The 15,495-nt window shown below is 39.7% G+C and overlaps 1 protein-coding gene across 4 annotated transcripts in view; it reads left to right on the top strand.

Moving 5' to 3' along the window:
• The window catches only part of opn5 (opsin 5), a 60,350-nt gene that overhangs the window by 20,165 nt on the left and 24,690 nt on the right, over positions 1 to 15,495 (top strand). For 3 of the 4 annotated variants that reach the window (XM_069886758.1, XM_069886754.1, XM_069886756.1), the window contains one exon: positions 11,433 to 11,552. In XM_069886758.1, coding sequence (XP_069742859.1) covers positions 11,433 to 11,552 — 120 coding nt within the window. Of the gene's footprint in view, positions 1 to 11,432; positions 11,553 to 13,974; positions 14,231 to 15,495 lie in introns of those variants that run through there. The other variant, XM_069886757.1, reaches the window with a different exon arrangement.

The raw sequence follows: 15,495 nt of genomic DNA, 5'->3' as shown, positions 1-15,495 counted from the left end.
GCTCCTTCCATCCGCCACAGACCCATGTGATAAAGGTCACCCGGCCCTTCAAGTGACTCAGCATTGACTTCAAGGGACCACCGTCTTTCACAAATAAGAACATCTATTTCCTCTTGGTCATAGACGAATACTCCCGTTTTCCCTTCTCCATCCCTTGCTCTGACACCGCCACCGTTTCCGTTATCAAGGCACTGGTGCAGATCTTCACCATGTTCGGATACCCGGCGTACATCCACAGTGACCGGGGGTCCAGCTTCATGAGTGAAGAGCTTCACCAGTACCTGCCAGTGTGAGGCATCGCATCTATCATACGACTAGCTACAACCCCAGGGGCAACAGGCAGATCGAACATGAAAATGAGGTGATTTGGAAGGCAGTCCTCCTGGCCCTGAGGTCAAAAGTATGGTCCATCAACTATTAGCAAGTGGCCCTCCCCAAGACACTCCACGCCATACATTCGCTCTTGTGCACAGTTAACAATCAGACCCCTCATGAACACCTTTTCTCCTTTCCTAGTAAATCGGTGAATGGCATCTCCCTGCCACCATGGCTGATGTCTCCGAGACAAGTACTCCTCTGTAAACACGTGAAGACCCACAAATCTGAACCCCTTGTGGAGCAAGTGCACCTCCTCCATGCGAACCCAAATTACGCCTATGTCAGGTAGCCTAATAGATGTGAGAACACCGTCTCGATCAGGGATCTGGCCCAGCCAAGATTCCCCTGGGGCCGACACCCTCTCTTCGCCACGCCACAGGCCCTGCACCTACACCCCTGCACTGGTAGACACCCTCACTCTGCCAGACACCATGCTGTCGGCAACCCTGGACCCAGTTGACCTTCAGGCATCTTGCCCCCATTAACCATTGAATAGGAGCCTGATTTGTGAAGGTCCCAGAGAAAAAGACGACTGCCAGACCACCTGAACTTGTAAATATGCCTTCAGACTACCTGGTGCTGAGAATACAACCCCTTTCCCATCCCCCTCCCTGCCCAGGGACTCTTTTAAGAAGTGGGTGAATGTGGTGATACACTGGCCGCACTCCTACCACCCTACTGCAGGGGACAACCACTGTACCTGCAGGTAGGAAACCTGGGAGGTTGGCCCCACCTGCCGGCTGTCAATCACTGGCCCATCTGAAGAGTCGAGCAGGCCCCTTTGGAAGTAGTTGTGCACATGGACCCAGGGGCTCCAGAGATCTGATGTGCAAATTTAAGCTGTTTAAAGCCTGTAGTACAGTCTTCTCATTGTTTGTGCTTGTTTGTTCATACTGCAACATGCCACAATCATGCCTTGTTTAAAATATAGGTCTGGTCGAGGCTCCTTAACAATGTAGCAGCAATTGCTTCAAGCCAGTTTAACACCAGGTGTAGTTAAGGTGAATTTGTAGCTGCACACTATGCAAAGGAAGACACACACACACACACACACACACACACACACACACACACACACACACACACACACACACACACACACACACACACACACACACACACACACACACACTCACGAGTATTGTCAGGTATAGCTCTCATTTAGTAGGGGCTCAAGCCCGACATTTATTCTGTTCACATTCCTGCCGTTCTCCCCTTTTGCTGAAGTAACGGCCTGCATAACAAAAGTGGGTTTCCTGCGCACGGATACATTCTTGCATAACAATCCCTTCTACCCCACATGCTATCCCTATCTGTTGGCTATGCAGCAGGGCCAGCGCCATGTTGGGATCGCTGGCCCTTGAGCTGCCCTTGCTGTTTGCCTACCAGTTCGCTTACTGGTGTCAGTGCTGCTGTGCGGTCTGCTGGCTTTTGGTTGCGCTCACTGCCCGGAGAGCCAGCCGAATTGACGCGGTGGCAGGCCGCCACAAAACCATAAAAATATAATGTAGTGAATTAAATGGAGCTAAGAAACTCAGCTTGGACAGGGAGTAAGTATTAACATGAAGGGTTAACATTTATACATGAATTTTCTTGGTCTCATTTTAATTTCTAATAATTTCTATCACGTGTAGTTCCCACATGATTTAACCATGACAGAGAGGGAAAACATTAATTTTCCACACAGGTTGCATTTAATAATGTAGTCAATTATTTTTAAACTATATAAATCTAAACCAACCATGGTAGGCATCAAAAGAATACATAAATGAATGGATGATGTAAATGATTGGACTGCAGTAGTCGGCCTCATCATCAGAAATGATGAGTCACACTACAGAAAAGATTTGGAAAATCTTGTGACATCGTGCGAGAATAACAACACTAGTCTCAATGTGGACAAGAAAAAGATGATTGTGGACTTGAAGAGGACCAGGGACAACTGCCCTCCACTACACATTAATAGCTCAGTAGTGGAGAGAGTAGAGTTCACCAGTTCATTAGAGTTAACTTAAGTGACCTATCCTGGTCATATAACGTCTTCTCACTTGTCTTGAAGGTGCAATAGCGACTGCACTTCCTGAGAAGACTAAGGCGGGCAAGACTATCGGCACCATCCTGTCAACTTTCTACAGGAGCTCTATTCAGAGCATCCTGACCAACTGCATCACAATGTGGTATGGTTGGTGTAGAGCAGTGGTTTTCAAACTGCCTCCTAAACTCGCATTCCACCTTAAGTAATCCCTATGCCATAAGTGCTCTGGGATTGCTTTTGTGCTGTGTGAATGTGAAGGGAAGGTTGAGAATCACAGCTCTAGATCCAATTGTTACTGAAATATTTTGCTTGAGAAAAATTGTCATTGGCCCATTTCCTTGGGAGTTATAAAATGGTGCACATAATGAGTCAATGAGGTACGATTAAAACAGTGGTTTTCAAACCTTTTCCTTCCCCTCACCTCCCACCTTAAGCAGTCCCTTTTTAATCAGAGAGCATTTATGGCATAGGGAATACTTAAAGTGGGCTGTGAGTTTAGGGGGCAGTTTGAAACCCACTTCTGTAGAGCATTGGATTGGAGGTCAGACAACAGGACCATTAGAGTAGCAGAGTAGGTCACTTGGATCTCCCTCTGCCCCATCGATGTGACTTACCAGGTGATGCACAGTAAATAACTCAAGAGGCTGAGACTGAGTCACTGATCTATGGGCTTTTATTCACAATGGACAAGAACCTCATTCTGCGCTGCAACCTTGGCTTTCTGGGGAAGGCTCAGGGTATTTGAGGCTTTATACAAGGTCAAAAGAGGGAGGGGCCACAGGTACAGCCACAGGACGGAGTAGAGCCAGGTAATCAGGATCAGGAATACAGGAGTTCACCACACTGGGATTATTGTTTGAAGAAGGCTCTCAAAATTGTTGAGGACCTCTACCAGCATCTTTCAGCTACTCCTGTTGGGAAAGAGATACAGGAGTATCTGAGCCAGACCACCAGGTGGAGAAGGGGCAGTGAGATTGCTGAAAGACTGAATGAACTGCTTGTACAATCTCACCAAGATATTACAATATATATTAAACAATATTTATTTATTTTTATATAAGTATCTTTTGTCTGGATGTGTGTTTGCAAGATTTTGCACTGAGGATCGCTGTTTTGTTGGGGTCCACTTGACCAATTGGACGGTAATGTACTTGATGTGTTCAGTAAATCGCATAAACAGAAAAAGACAGAAATCATTTGGCCCCAAATACAATTTTTAAATTAAAATTGATTTTCTACCTCAGCACTGACTTCTTTTAGATATCATCTCATAATATCTAAAAATAAGTGCATTGGAAATTCTAATGCACCTTGGTGGAAGATGGGCATATTAAATATTCCTTGAATCTGATGCAAGGCATAATAAAGTCTTGTGTTGATACAGTCTGGGAGACTGAGGACAGAGAAGTCAGAGAGGGAGCAGGATGAAGAATTAAAGACACGTGGTATTTTAGAGTCATATTTGCAACTGAGTATGTGCTCTGCAAAGATATCAACCAAAGCAGGTTTGGTCTTGCCAATACAGTAGAGCCAAAGTTTGAACTGTGAATACACTGATCTAAATTGAAAGAGGTCTGTGGATTAAACTGAGGAATAAATTAATGAAATTTTAAAAAAAACCATGCAGCTCCTAAAAATCTGAAATCCTGCAGAAATTTCTGAAAACACTCAACAGGTCAGGCAGCATATGTGGAAAGGTGCAGAAAGACCTAACATTTCACGTCTAGGACCTTTCATCAGAAATTGGAAAGACTGGAAACTAGTTAGTTCAGATAGTACAGAGTGAAGGATGGTTGGAGTCAAGGGAATAATTGTGATATGGTGAGATTAGGTGATCTAACATGGCTGTTAGGATCAGCGTGAACTGGAGAATTGAACATTACAGCATGGCCAGATGGAAGACAAGTCTTGTTCATCAAACTTGCATTGGGCCCCACTGTTACACTGAAGGGGACTGTATACAGGTGGAAATGGGAGAGCATTGTTCCTCATTTTGACCTGCTCCTGTTCAGGTGCAGTTTGATGGTGGTGGCTCACTAGCACCACAGCACAATGTTCTTTCATCTTTTATTGTATTATGAATACTGTTCAAACATTAATATGCTCTCCACTTTAATGTCCTGCCCCTTTTAACCTTTCACATACACAATTCTTTTTAAAAATTCTCTAATTTCAAACTCTGAGCCTGAATAATTGCTCAACAGAGTCTATTCCCACATGTTCAAGTGATCAAATCTGCTTGTAGTCCCCTTGCAATTTGCCAACATTTGTCCCTAAAATTAAGTCATTTCAACAGGAGCTGGTCCGTTTTCTTGCAACATGAATGGGGGCCATTTCAGCCAAGTAACTGAACAGTCCCACTCCACTAATTCTCCCTGCAACCAGTTTCTCCTGAGATTCCAGTTAAATCTAAGATTCTGTCACTCACCTACACACCAAGGCCAATTGACCTTCTAACCCAGGTCTTCAAAGTTCAAATTTATTGTCCGAGTGCATATGTGACATACAAGCCTGAGATTCTTTCTCCTGCGGGCAAGGCAGAATTTCTACCAATAAACTGTACTCAAGAAATAGATAGATAGATGAAAGATAGAAATGTAAACAAACTGTGCATTACATGCACAAAAAAATTCAATAATAAGTAAGACTCCCTGAGTATGTTATTTAATGTTCTGATGGTGGAGGGGTAACCAATGTTCCTGAACCTGGTGGTACAAGCCTTGTGGCACCAAACCCTCTTTCTTGATGGCAACGAGAACAGAGTATGTCCTGGGTAATGGGGATCCTTATGATTGTTGCTGCTCTCCAATGGCAGCGTTCCATGTAAATTTTCTCAAAATTTAATAATTTAGACATACTGCACGGTAACAGGACATTTCGGCCCACGAGGCTGTGCTGCCCAATTATACCCAATTAACCTACAGCCCCAGTATGTTTTGAATGGTGGGAGGAAACCAGAGCTCCTGGGGAAAACACACGCAGATGCAGGGAGAATGTACAAACGCTCTACAAATAGCGTGGGGTTCAATCCCTGATGCTGTAAAGCTGTTGTGCTAACCACTACGCTGACTGTGCCACCAAGATGGGGAGTTTTGCCTGTGATGGACCGGGCTGTGTCTAGTACTTTTTGTAGGGCTTTCCGCTGAGAGGTATAAGAGCCCCCATATTAGGCCATGATGCAGCCGGTCAGCACACATCTGTAAAAGTTTGCAAAGTTTCCAATGTTATACTGAATCTCCACAAACTCTTGAGGAAGCGGAGGTGTTGATGTGCTTTCTTCATGTTGAAATTAGTATGATGAGTCCAGGAATGGTATTCTGTAATAATGACTCCCATGAATTTAAATTTGCTCATTCTCTCTCTGCCTCGAATTCCCCCAATGGTCGTTGGATCATACTCCTCTGGTTTTCCCTTCCTAAAGTCTACACTCAACTCTGTTGAGATGAAAAGACAAACTGAAGCTGAAAAAGTTGCAATCTGAACATACAAATTCCACATTGACCGCTCTTTAGGTCAGGATTGAACCTTGGTTGTGGCACTTAAAGAAATCAGCTCCATTGTTCCGTCTCCAGGCTGCTCTGCCATTCAAGTAGATCATGACTAATTTGATCTTGACTTCAGCAGTATGTCAGTCTTTGCCTTGAATGTATTCAGTGACTCACTGAAATTTCTGGGTGGATTATTCCAAAAATCCTCTGCGAGGGAAGAAATGCCTCCTTCCCACTGGCTTCAGTGGGTGACCACTCATTTTGAATCTATTCCCCCAACCCCCTTTTAATCCTGTCTCTTTTTACATGCATAAATTGGATAATTTAATTAATTAATCTTTTGTTATCTTAAGAAAATTATTCTATTTGACATCTGACAAAATAATTAATACATGGATAACAGGAGGTAGGAGAGGTTTTTTTTCTAATTAGGGTCTGATGGTCTGGACTTGTAAGAGAATTTCAGCATTATTCCTTTCTTGTATTAGTTACCGGGAAGTTCATGCATGTTTGACAACTTGACCTTAATCAACCTTTTTAATTTAATCAGGTGAAATTTCATAATCCTTCAATTGTATTAAATGTTCATTCTGAATCTAACGAGGTACACACCCCTCCTCTGGCCTCTCTAAAGTTTTGTGGGTTTGTTCCACTAACCATTCACACATGATTAATGAAACACACCATGTTGCATTGCAGACTTGCTTGTTTAACTGTATTCTTGACCGCAGCATCTGCAGACTTTCTTGTTTAACTGTATTCTTGACCCCAGCATCTGTAGACTTTCTTGTTTAACTGTATTCTTGACCCCAGCATCTGCAGACTTTCTTGTTTAACTGTATTCTTGACCCCAGCATCTTCAGACTTTCTTGTTTAACTGTATTCTTGACCCCAGCATCTGCAGACTTTCTTGTTTAGTGTCACACATGCAAACCCCTTTAATGATGGTTTATTTTGAATTAAATGCTTGCTACATGCTCCACTAGGGGGGGATAGTAAATACAGTGTACTGATGTATTTATTCTCTATATCCTCGCTTACCTCCTGTTACCCACCACCTTGTAGGTAAGAGGCAAGTTTGTCAGTGAGTTTGCATGATATGCCTATTAATGATTAATGGTTGCAAATAGTATGTGAAATATGAATTGTAGGTGTGACGCAGCTTTGTTAAATTGGTTAATGATGGGATTGCCATTTGAAGGTTGCTCATGGATTCTTTTCTTTCTTTGGCTTGGCTTCGCGGACGAAGATTTATGTAGGGGTAATGTCCACGTCAGCTGCAGGCTCGTTTGTGGCTGACAAGTCCGATGCGGGACAGGCAGACAAGGTTGCAGCGGTTGCAAGGGAAAATTGGTTGGTTGGGGTTGAGTGTTGGGTTTTTCCTCCTTTGTCTTTTGTCAGTGAGGTGGGCTCTGCAGTCTCTTCAAAGGAGGTTGCTGCCCGCCGAATTGTGAGGCGCCAAGATGCATGGTTTGAGGCGATATCAGCCCACTGGTGGTGGTCAAGAGATTTCTTTAGGCAGTCCTTGTTCCTCTTCTTTGGTGCACCTCTGTCTCGATGGCCAATGGAGAGCTCGCCATATAACACAATCTTGGGTTTGAACAAATGGTAAGAATAATGGGCAGTTTAAATCAAACTTGCCTTCCCAGAAAACTGGTGTCAAAATATTAATCTTGTACTGTATCAATTTTCTTGGACCAACCGTCTATGGAATTATCTGTTAGTATTTGTTCCCAGCAGTTGTACAGTATGTTTGACTAAAAAGCCACGTTGCATACCATATGGACAAAAGATGTCTTTCATCAAGACCCCCAAAGAAATGCATATCCTTTTCCATATCTGCCATTCCACACTGTAATATCATTTAATAGTTTAAAAAAAACATTCATTCACTTAAACCACGCATTTAAATGAAGTAATTGAATGAAAGTAATTCATATTATTTAAAATGAAGTAAATGGACCATTTAATTTTATTCATTTTGCATGAAGATTGGTGACCATGTTTAATGGGGTATTTGAAGTTTGTAACTTTACTCTCTTGTGGAGTTGTTATGTTAAAAATTAAAAGGGAAGTTTCCTTTATTTGCTTCAATATGTCTAGTTATTTAATTTTTCAGAAACCTTCATCAGCAATCTGCTCTTTGAATTGTCTTGATATTCCCAGTGGCATTCTAAGATCTGCAGCGCTAATTAGATTAATTCCCTTTCCTATCTCATTGTCTTCCTGTCAAACCATGTTTTAGCCAGGGGTTGACATTTTAAATGCTAGGCCATGGTTCTCAATGAGGGTTGCGACAGTGCAGACGATTTTTGATGGAAAACACTGATGTCTGAATCGAAATGCTGCTCTTTAAGCCCTTACTAAATTATTTAGACAATAAATGACTATCTGAGTGGCTGTTATTCAGGTGAGATTTAAACCTATCTGCACTGTTGGTTATGAGTCCAGGAGGAAAGAAAAGGAAGAATAGGCTAGATCAGTTCATGATGAGAGAAATGGAAGAATTTGGAAACAGACTCAACAAGTTGGCTTTGGGCTCATGGGGAAAGGAAATGTTGGCATGGGTTGCTGTAGCCTAACAACTATTTTCCAGGTATTTCTATGTAATTCAAAGAATAATAATAGTTTTTCATATGTTCCAACCAAGGTTTGTCCCTCAAACACAGAATCAAATATTGGTTAATGTTGCCGTTTCTGCTCATTCTGTGAGCTCACTTAGCTAAATTTGACAATGGTAGTTGGACTTCAAGCCTAATTCATTAATTGGGATTTCTCAAATATATAAGAGACAAAATCTAAACATTTCTTTATTCCACTTTCAGTATTTATTTTGTGATTTGAGGTTACAACTCTTCACATACATAAAATATATTTAGACATTTGGTACTACAAAATACAGTTGATGTCTGCTAAAACAGTTAGAACCAAAATGCCATTAGGTTGGTTGTATTTAAAAATGTTGTCCATTGAACAGATGACAACACATTTGTGTCTGAGTTCGTGGATCATGACTTAAAATTTTGCCTTGGAGATTTGTGTTCAAACAAAACCTACAATTTAGTGGAGTGTGGTATCAGTAGAAGTGCAGTCTTTTTTTTTAAACTTTATTTATTCGTTCAAAAAACAAATAATATATGACATATACAGCAATTAAACATGAACATGAACATTTTTTATATATATAAAAAAAGAAAACGAAAGAAAAAAAATCCCCCCCCCTTCAGTCAACTCTCCTAAGGAGAGCCATAAAAAAGAAAAAAGAAAGGATATTAAAAAAAGTTAAATATACATATTAAAATCTAATCAATATAAATTGAAATGTAAATATTCTGAGTATAACAGCCACTTATTAATTAAAAAATTATAATTGACATGCAAAACATTCATAATTTTTTCCGTTATTAAACAATATTTCATCTCATTATGCCATCTATTAATATCAATCATATTTGTATCTTTCCACGTACTAGCAATACATTTTTTGGCTACGGATAAAGCTAAATGTACAAAAGCAAGCTGGAATTTATCTAATCCCAAACCTTTCAGAGGTTACAAACTACCCAATAAAAATACTGTTGGATCTAAAACTATTTTAATCTTATACAGATATTCTAAAAATGATTGAATTTTCTTCCAAAAAGATTGTATATGTATACATGACCAAACAGCATGAAAAAAAGTTCCAACCGTATCACCACATCTAAAACACAGATTTGATTCATTAAAACCATATTTTTTTAATTTTTCAGGTGTCAAATATAATTGATGTAAAAAATTGTAATTAATCATTGCATAACTGCATTTATCAATCTAGTTACACTATCATAACAGATATCTAACCAATCATCTTCAGAAAAAAAAACCAATATCTGCTTCCCATTTAATTTTAGATCTATCCCAACCCTTTTTATCCATACCATCCTGTAATATTTGATACATAAATGAAATATAACCCTTCTCTGGTACCTTCATAAGAAAAGTCTCAAATTTAGTCATTTTAGGTAAAATTATCTCTCTACCAAACATACATTTTACCAAAGATCGAATTACTTGATAATTTTTTTTTTGAGATTTAAATAAAATGATTAGTGAGTTTTTATGGAGTGGTAGATTTTCGAGAGTAACTTTGAATAAATTAACTTGGAAATATGAGTTAGGGGGATTACGTTTACCACATTTTCAAAATTATTATGAGGCAGCCCAACTTAAATTTATTAGTTCATTGATGGATTTAGTACAGCCTCCCAGTTGGGCTAAATTGAGATGGCAAATATTTCTGAATTTGAAATACTTCAATTTTTTGTTTAGGTGGAATATGAATTTATTACAACAATATAATGTGCCTATACTACAACATTTAATGAAGTTATGGATAAAGAAAAATAAAATGATAGGTTCTAGGGGTAAATTATTGGCTTTGACTCCGTTGTATAATAATCAACTTATTTCTTTTTCAATTCGTAATCAAAGAGATTTAAAGGTGTGAAAAATTTTGGAGATTGTTTTAAAGAGGGTAAGTTTTTATCTTTTAATCAGATGAGGGAAGATTTTGGTATTGATAAGAATTCTTTATTTCTTTATTATCAAGTGCAGTCTTTTAAATAAGATTTTAAACTATGGCCCTACTGTGGCGAATGTCTGCCAAGCTGCCTGCCTCCCCTCTGGCGAGCCTTGCTGTACTAACATTGGCTGTGCATTATCTCTACTGTTAAGGACACTCCCCTTGGATATAACTGTATATGCACCTATTGCCTTTCATTATTGTACCATGAGTTTCTGCTAATAAAAGCCATGATTATTGTTTGACCACATCGTCTTTGTCTACTTCATCAACTGGCACTTCACCTGTCCATTTTCTCTGGTGGCTGTTAATCCTTTTTTTCTGAACTGAGCATTTTGACTTACCAGTGCCCTATATAATTTTATCCCAACTTCATTGCGAACGATCTTCATTTTGCTCCACTACAAAGTCATTTTCACTTTGCATTGTGAAAGAAACAAAACAAAAGCTGTGGGCATTTTAAAGCCAATGGAATACTTCTGAAACATAATCACTATTGTAATGAAGGAAATTTTTCAAACCATTTGTGCATACTAGGATCCTACATACAGTAATGGAAGCTGGACTAAATACTGTAGTGTTCATTATTAAATAGATTAGAAATCGTACATTATCATGGTTATGACTTGTGTGCCTTGTGTAATTACTTGGACATTTTTTCAAATTCTTGCTTCTGAAATGATATATTTGAACAAGCTGGGAGGTCATTTTAAAGCCACTAACATGTTTTCCTTTAAATCTTACCCTCGGCACAATATTCCTGTTCTACTCTGAAAAATTCTTGCATTGGAATGGAATTCAGCTGTGGCTCAGATTGCAGCAAGCATCTGACTTTATTGCCCTCTCCCATGGACTGCACTCTTTATGACCGATATTATAAAGTGGTGTCGTGCAGTAGAAAATCACTTATTTCTAGCATTGAATAGAAGTGTTGATTTTGTTATAATTATACTCGTCTTCTTTAAAGGGTTCATATCAACTTTTGGAAATGGTTATGTGATTTATAAGTCGATCAAACAGAAGAATAAGCTGAAACCTGGTGAACTGATGACAGTAAACCTGGCAATTTTTGATTTTGGGATGGCAGGTAATTTTGTTTGATTAATTATTTTTAAGGATTGAAATTAATTACAGGCTGAAAAACAAAAAGTAATGGGTCTGGTGGCATTGGATAGGAATGGAATAAAATTGATGATTGCAGGGATGTGCATTGAAATTTAAATTCAATCACCTAAGAAGATAAATATTATACATAAACACACATTAAAACCCCAGATATGTGGAATTAAAGCAACAAGCAGCTTCAGGCAAACAGCAAAAATTGTGGTTAAAAAATAAGGAAGTTTAAAATAGGCATGCCTTGCCTCACTGTTAGTTTGCTAATCATACAACAAGCAATCAGAAAATGGATTTATCGTACATCTACCAATCCCCATAGATGCCATAAAACCACAGGGATTTTACTGAACACACATTTCCAGACAATGCACAATGATTTGTGGGGATGGGGGGTGGGGGTGCGGGGCAATGGGGGGATGGTGAAGAGTCAGACCAAGATCCACCATCTAGCATATTGGTCACCCCCTATACAAGACCATTGGCATTTGACTAACAAATATCCACCAAGAGTAATTGATCTTGAAGTATTGTTAATCTTTGACACTCTGGACAGTGCTAAACAAAAACATAGAAAGCTTACAGCACAATACAGGCCCTTCAGCCCACAAATTTGTGCTGAACATGTCCCTACCTTAGAACTTACTATGTTTTCCCATAGCCCTATATTTTTCTAACCTCCATGTACCTATCCACAATTCTCTTAAAGGACCCTAAAATATCCGTCTCCACTACTATGGCAGGCAGCCCATTCCACGCACCCACCACTCTACATAAAAAGAAAACCCTGACATTTCCTCTGTACCTACTCCCCAGCACTTTAAACTTGTGTCCTCTTGTGGCAACCATTTCAACCCTGGGAAAAAGCCTCTGAATATCTACATAATCAATGCCTCTCATCATCTTAAACACCTCTATTAAGTCACCTCTCATCCTCTGCCGCTCCAAGGAGAAATCTGTTTTCATAAGGCATGCTCCCTAATCCAGGTAACATCCTTGTAAATCTCCTCTGCACCCTTTCTATGGTTTCCACATCCTTCCGGTAGTGAGACGACTGCACAGTACTCCCAAATGGGATCTGACCAGGGTCCTATATAGCTACAACGTTACCTCACAGCTCCTAAATTCACTTCCATGGTTAATGAAGGCCAATACACTGCATGCCTTCTTAACTACAGTATCAACCTGCGCAGCTGCTTTGAGCATCCTATGGACCCCAAGATCCTTCTGATCCTCCACACTGCCATTAGTCTTACCATTAATACTATATTTTGCCATCATATTTGACCTACCAAAATGAACCACTTCACACTTATCTGAGTTGATCTCCATCTGCCACTTCTCAGCCCAGTTTTGCATCCTATCAATGTCCTGCTGTAAGCTCTGACAGCCCTCCACGCTACCCACAGCACCCCTAACCTTTGTGTAATCAGCAAACTTGCTAACCCATCCCTCCACTTCCTCATCCAAGTCATTTATAAAATTCATGAAGAGTAAGGGTCCCAGAACCTATCTCTGAGGCACATCACTGGTAACCGACCTCCATCCATCTACAACCATTCTTTGCCTTCTGTGGGCAAGCCAGTTCCAGATCCATAAGGCGATGTCCTCTTGGATCCCTTGCTTCTTTGGATCCCAAATTTGTCCAGTTTGTGTTGGTTTTAATCAGTGTTGCTTTAGAATTTATAAGATAGGTGCATCTTACACTGCTCTAAGAATGTATAGCAGAGTTTTGGAATATAATCTGCATTCATATACCTGCACTGGCACCAGGCTACCATACCAGTTGTGATTAGGGCTACTAACAGTTCTCAACTGGATGAGGTGGTCTGTTTTTATACACTGACTCAGTTGTCATAATGATTTCAGGATGTCTATTTTCTCCATAATTCTCACAATTAAATCCTTTGCCAGTCTCAAGCTGAATGATTGATTTAATATTTGATTGGAGTCTCCCAAATGAGTCATCATCCTGAGATTTGTGTAGATATAACATTAAAAAAAATGATCACATTAAACTTAACTTGCAGAAACCCTTCCTGGACAGACTTCTCGAAACCATTGGCAGGAATCCTTGCTGGTGAGGCAGAATAGGCCCGATCCACAGCAAGCCCCAAGCTTGACAACTTCAAATCCATTAAGCCATTACTAGTACCAGGTTTGTTGTCAAAAGTATGAAAAACAAAAAGAAAGGAGGGGAGGGCAAGAGGAAAATAGAAGAAAGGAGATGGAAGAAAAGTGAGAGTGGGAGGACATAGGGAGGTTTGGTGAGAGGAGGGAAAAATGGAGGAAAGTGGTAGCGGGGGTGGGGGGAAGGAAATTGGATAAACAATGGCAGCACCAATTATGACATCAGCCAAACCAACTTAAAAGAATATTTGAAAGACATTGTCAACTGGCATGTAATGGGTGGTTTAAACTCTGACTCAGAAGGATTCTAGTGATGATACAACAGGTCCTTTGATTTAGATGAGAAATTAGCAATTAAATTCAGTGCTTGACAACTACTTGATGACACATCCTGTTGGGTCAGATTAGAACTGCGTCTCATTTTAAATCAAGACCTTCAGTTAATCAGCTGAATTGTACAAAGGCATAAAATGAACCTTTGGAAGGAATTTCAAACAATGACTGACCGGGACTGCTCCTGTGAGTCTGGGTTATGGTTTTTCATTCAGATAAACACTGATATGTTGCTGTTGTCTGTTTGCACTCAAAATTAGGTATTTGAAAGCTGAAGAATTCTGGTGAATGACACCATCCTGCCCACCCAACCTTCATTTGTGTTTTCAGAGGTGGACTGATCCATTGACCATCTCAAGGGATAATCGTCTGAACAGAGAGGAAATATTATCCAGACTTGAAAATCCTCGCATTTCTTCCCACTATCCCCTCACTTCCTGTCACCATAGCATCTACACAGCTTAACTATTGTCGTCAAATTGATAACAACATGTATCTTCAAAAATAAATCTCATTACCTAGCATCATTACAACAAATCTGTGTGGAGAATGAGATTTATCTGTTTTCTGGGAACCAGATAGTGTGTTGAGCAAAATGCCTCCATTTATTTATTTATCTCCCATCTAAAATGTTGCTGTAATTCAGGACATTAGAGGAGTTCAAGTTCATTATCATCTGACTGTACAAATACAACCTGACGAAACAGTGTTTCTCTGGTCTATGGTGCACACATGTAATACGTGTCTCACACAGCACATAATGATACACAAAAATAAAATGGGCATTAATGAGCTCAGTCTGTTAAGTTGTAATTATACCAATCATAACCCAGGTGAGTAAACTTGTGATCCCTAGTTTTAAATTGCCAGGTACTGCAGTTGAATATGATTACAATGCACCCATACATAACCTGATCAAATCCATGGCTGAAAAGCTAAGGTATTAAACAGCACTGAATATCATTAATTTTCAATCAACCAAAAGAGGCAGAGGATAGTTAGTTTAAAAAAAGGACAACGCTGACTGAGTCGGAACTTGAATTTGCAATACTTTGACTCTGAGGTAAGGAGTCTTTTCATGAAGCTACTTTGGCTTCTTGTTCAATATAAAACTCTGTGATTCCAACATTCTAAAATAGTTGAATCCCACAGTTCAATCTTCAACCTGTGTGTTAGCCAAGAGTTTCATAACCAAGGTACATATCCTATATCGAACCATTGGTTTGATTTGGAATATGCCCAGAAGAGCAGCCCAGAATAGTCCTCATTTCAGAAGTGTAGAAAAAAATCTACTTTCTGCTGCAGTTCAAAGAGATTTGAGGCAGCAGGTCATTATTTTACAATTGAATACTGCTACCTATTGGTGAAATTCAGAAAGTACAAGGTTTATGGCCAGTTAGGAATATTGTTGTGATATCTGGAGCTATAGGTTTTGTGTGTTATACAAAAAG

The sequence above is a fragment of the Narcine bancroftii genome, chromosome 6 (genome assembly GCF_036971445.1).
Source record: "Narcine bancroftii isolate sNarBan1 chromosome 6, sNarBan1.hap1, whole genome shotgun sequence".
Taxonomy (NCBI): domain Eukaryota; kingdom Metazoa; phylum Chordata; class Chondrichthyes; order Torpediniformes; family Narcinidae; genus Narcine; species Narcine bancroftii.
Note: the sequence above shows the minus strand (reverse complement) of the source record. Positions and strands in the feature narration are given on the sequence as shown.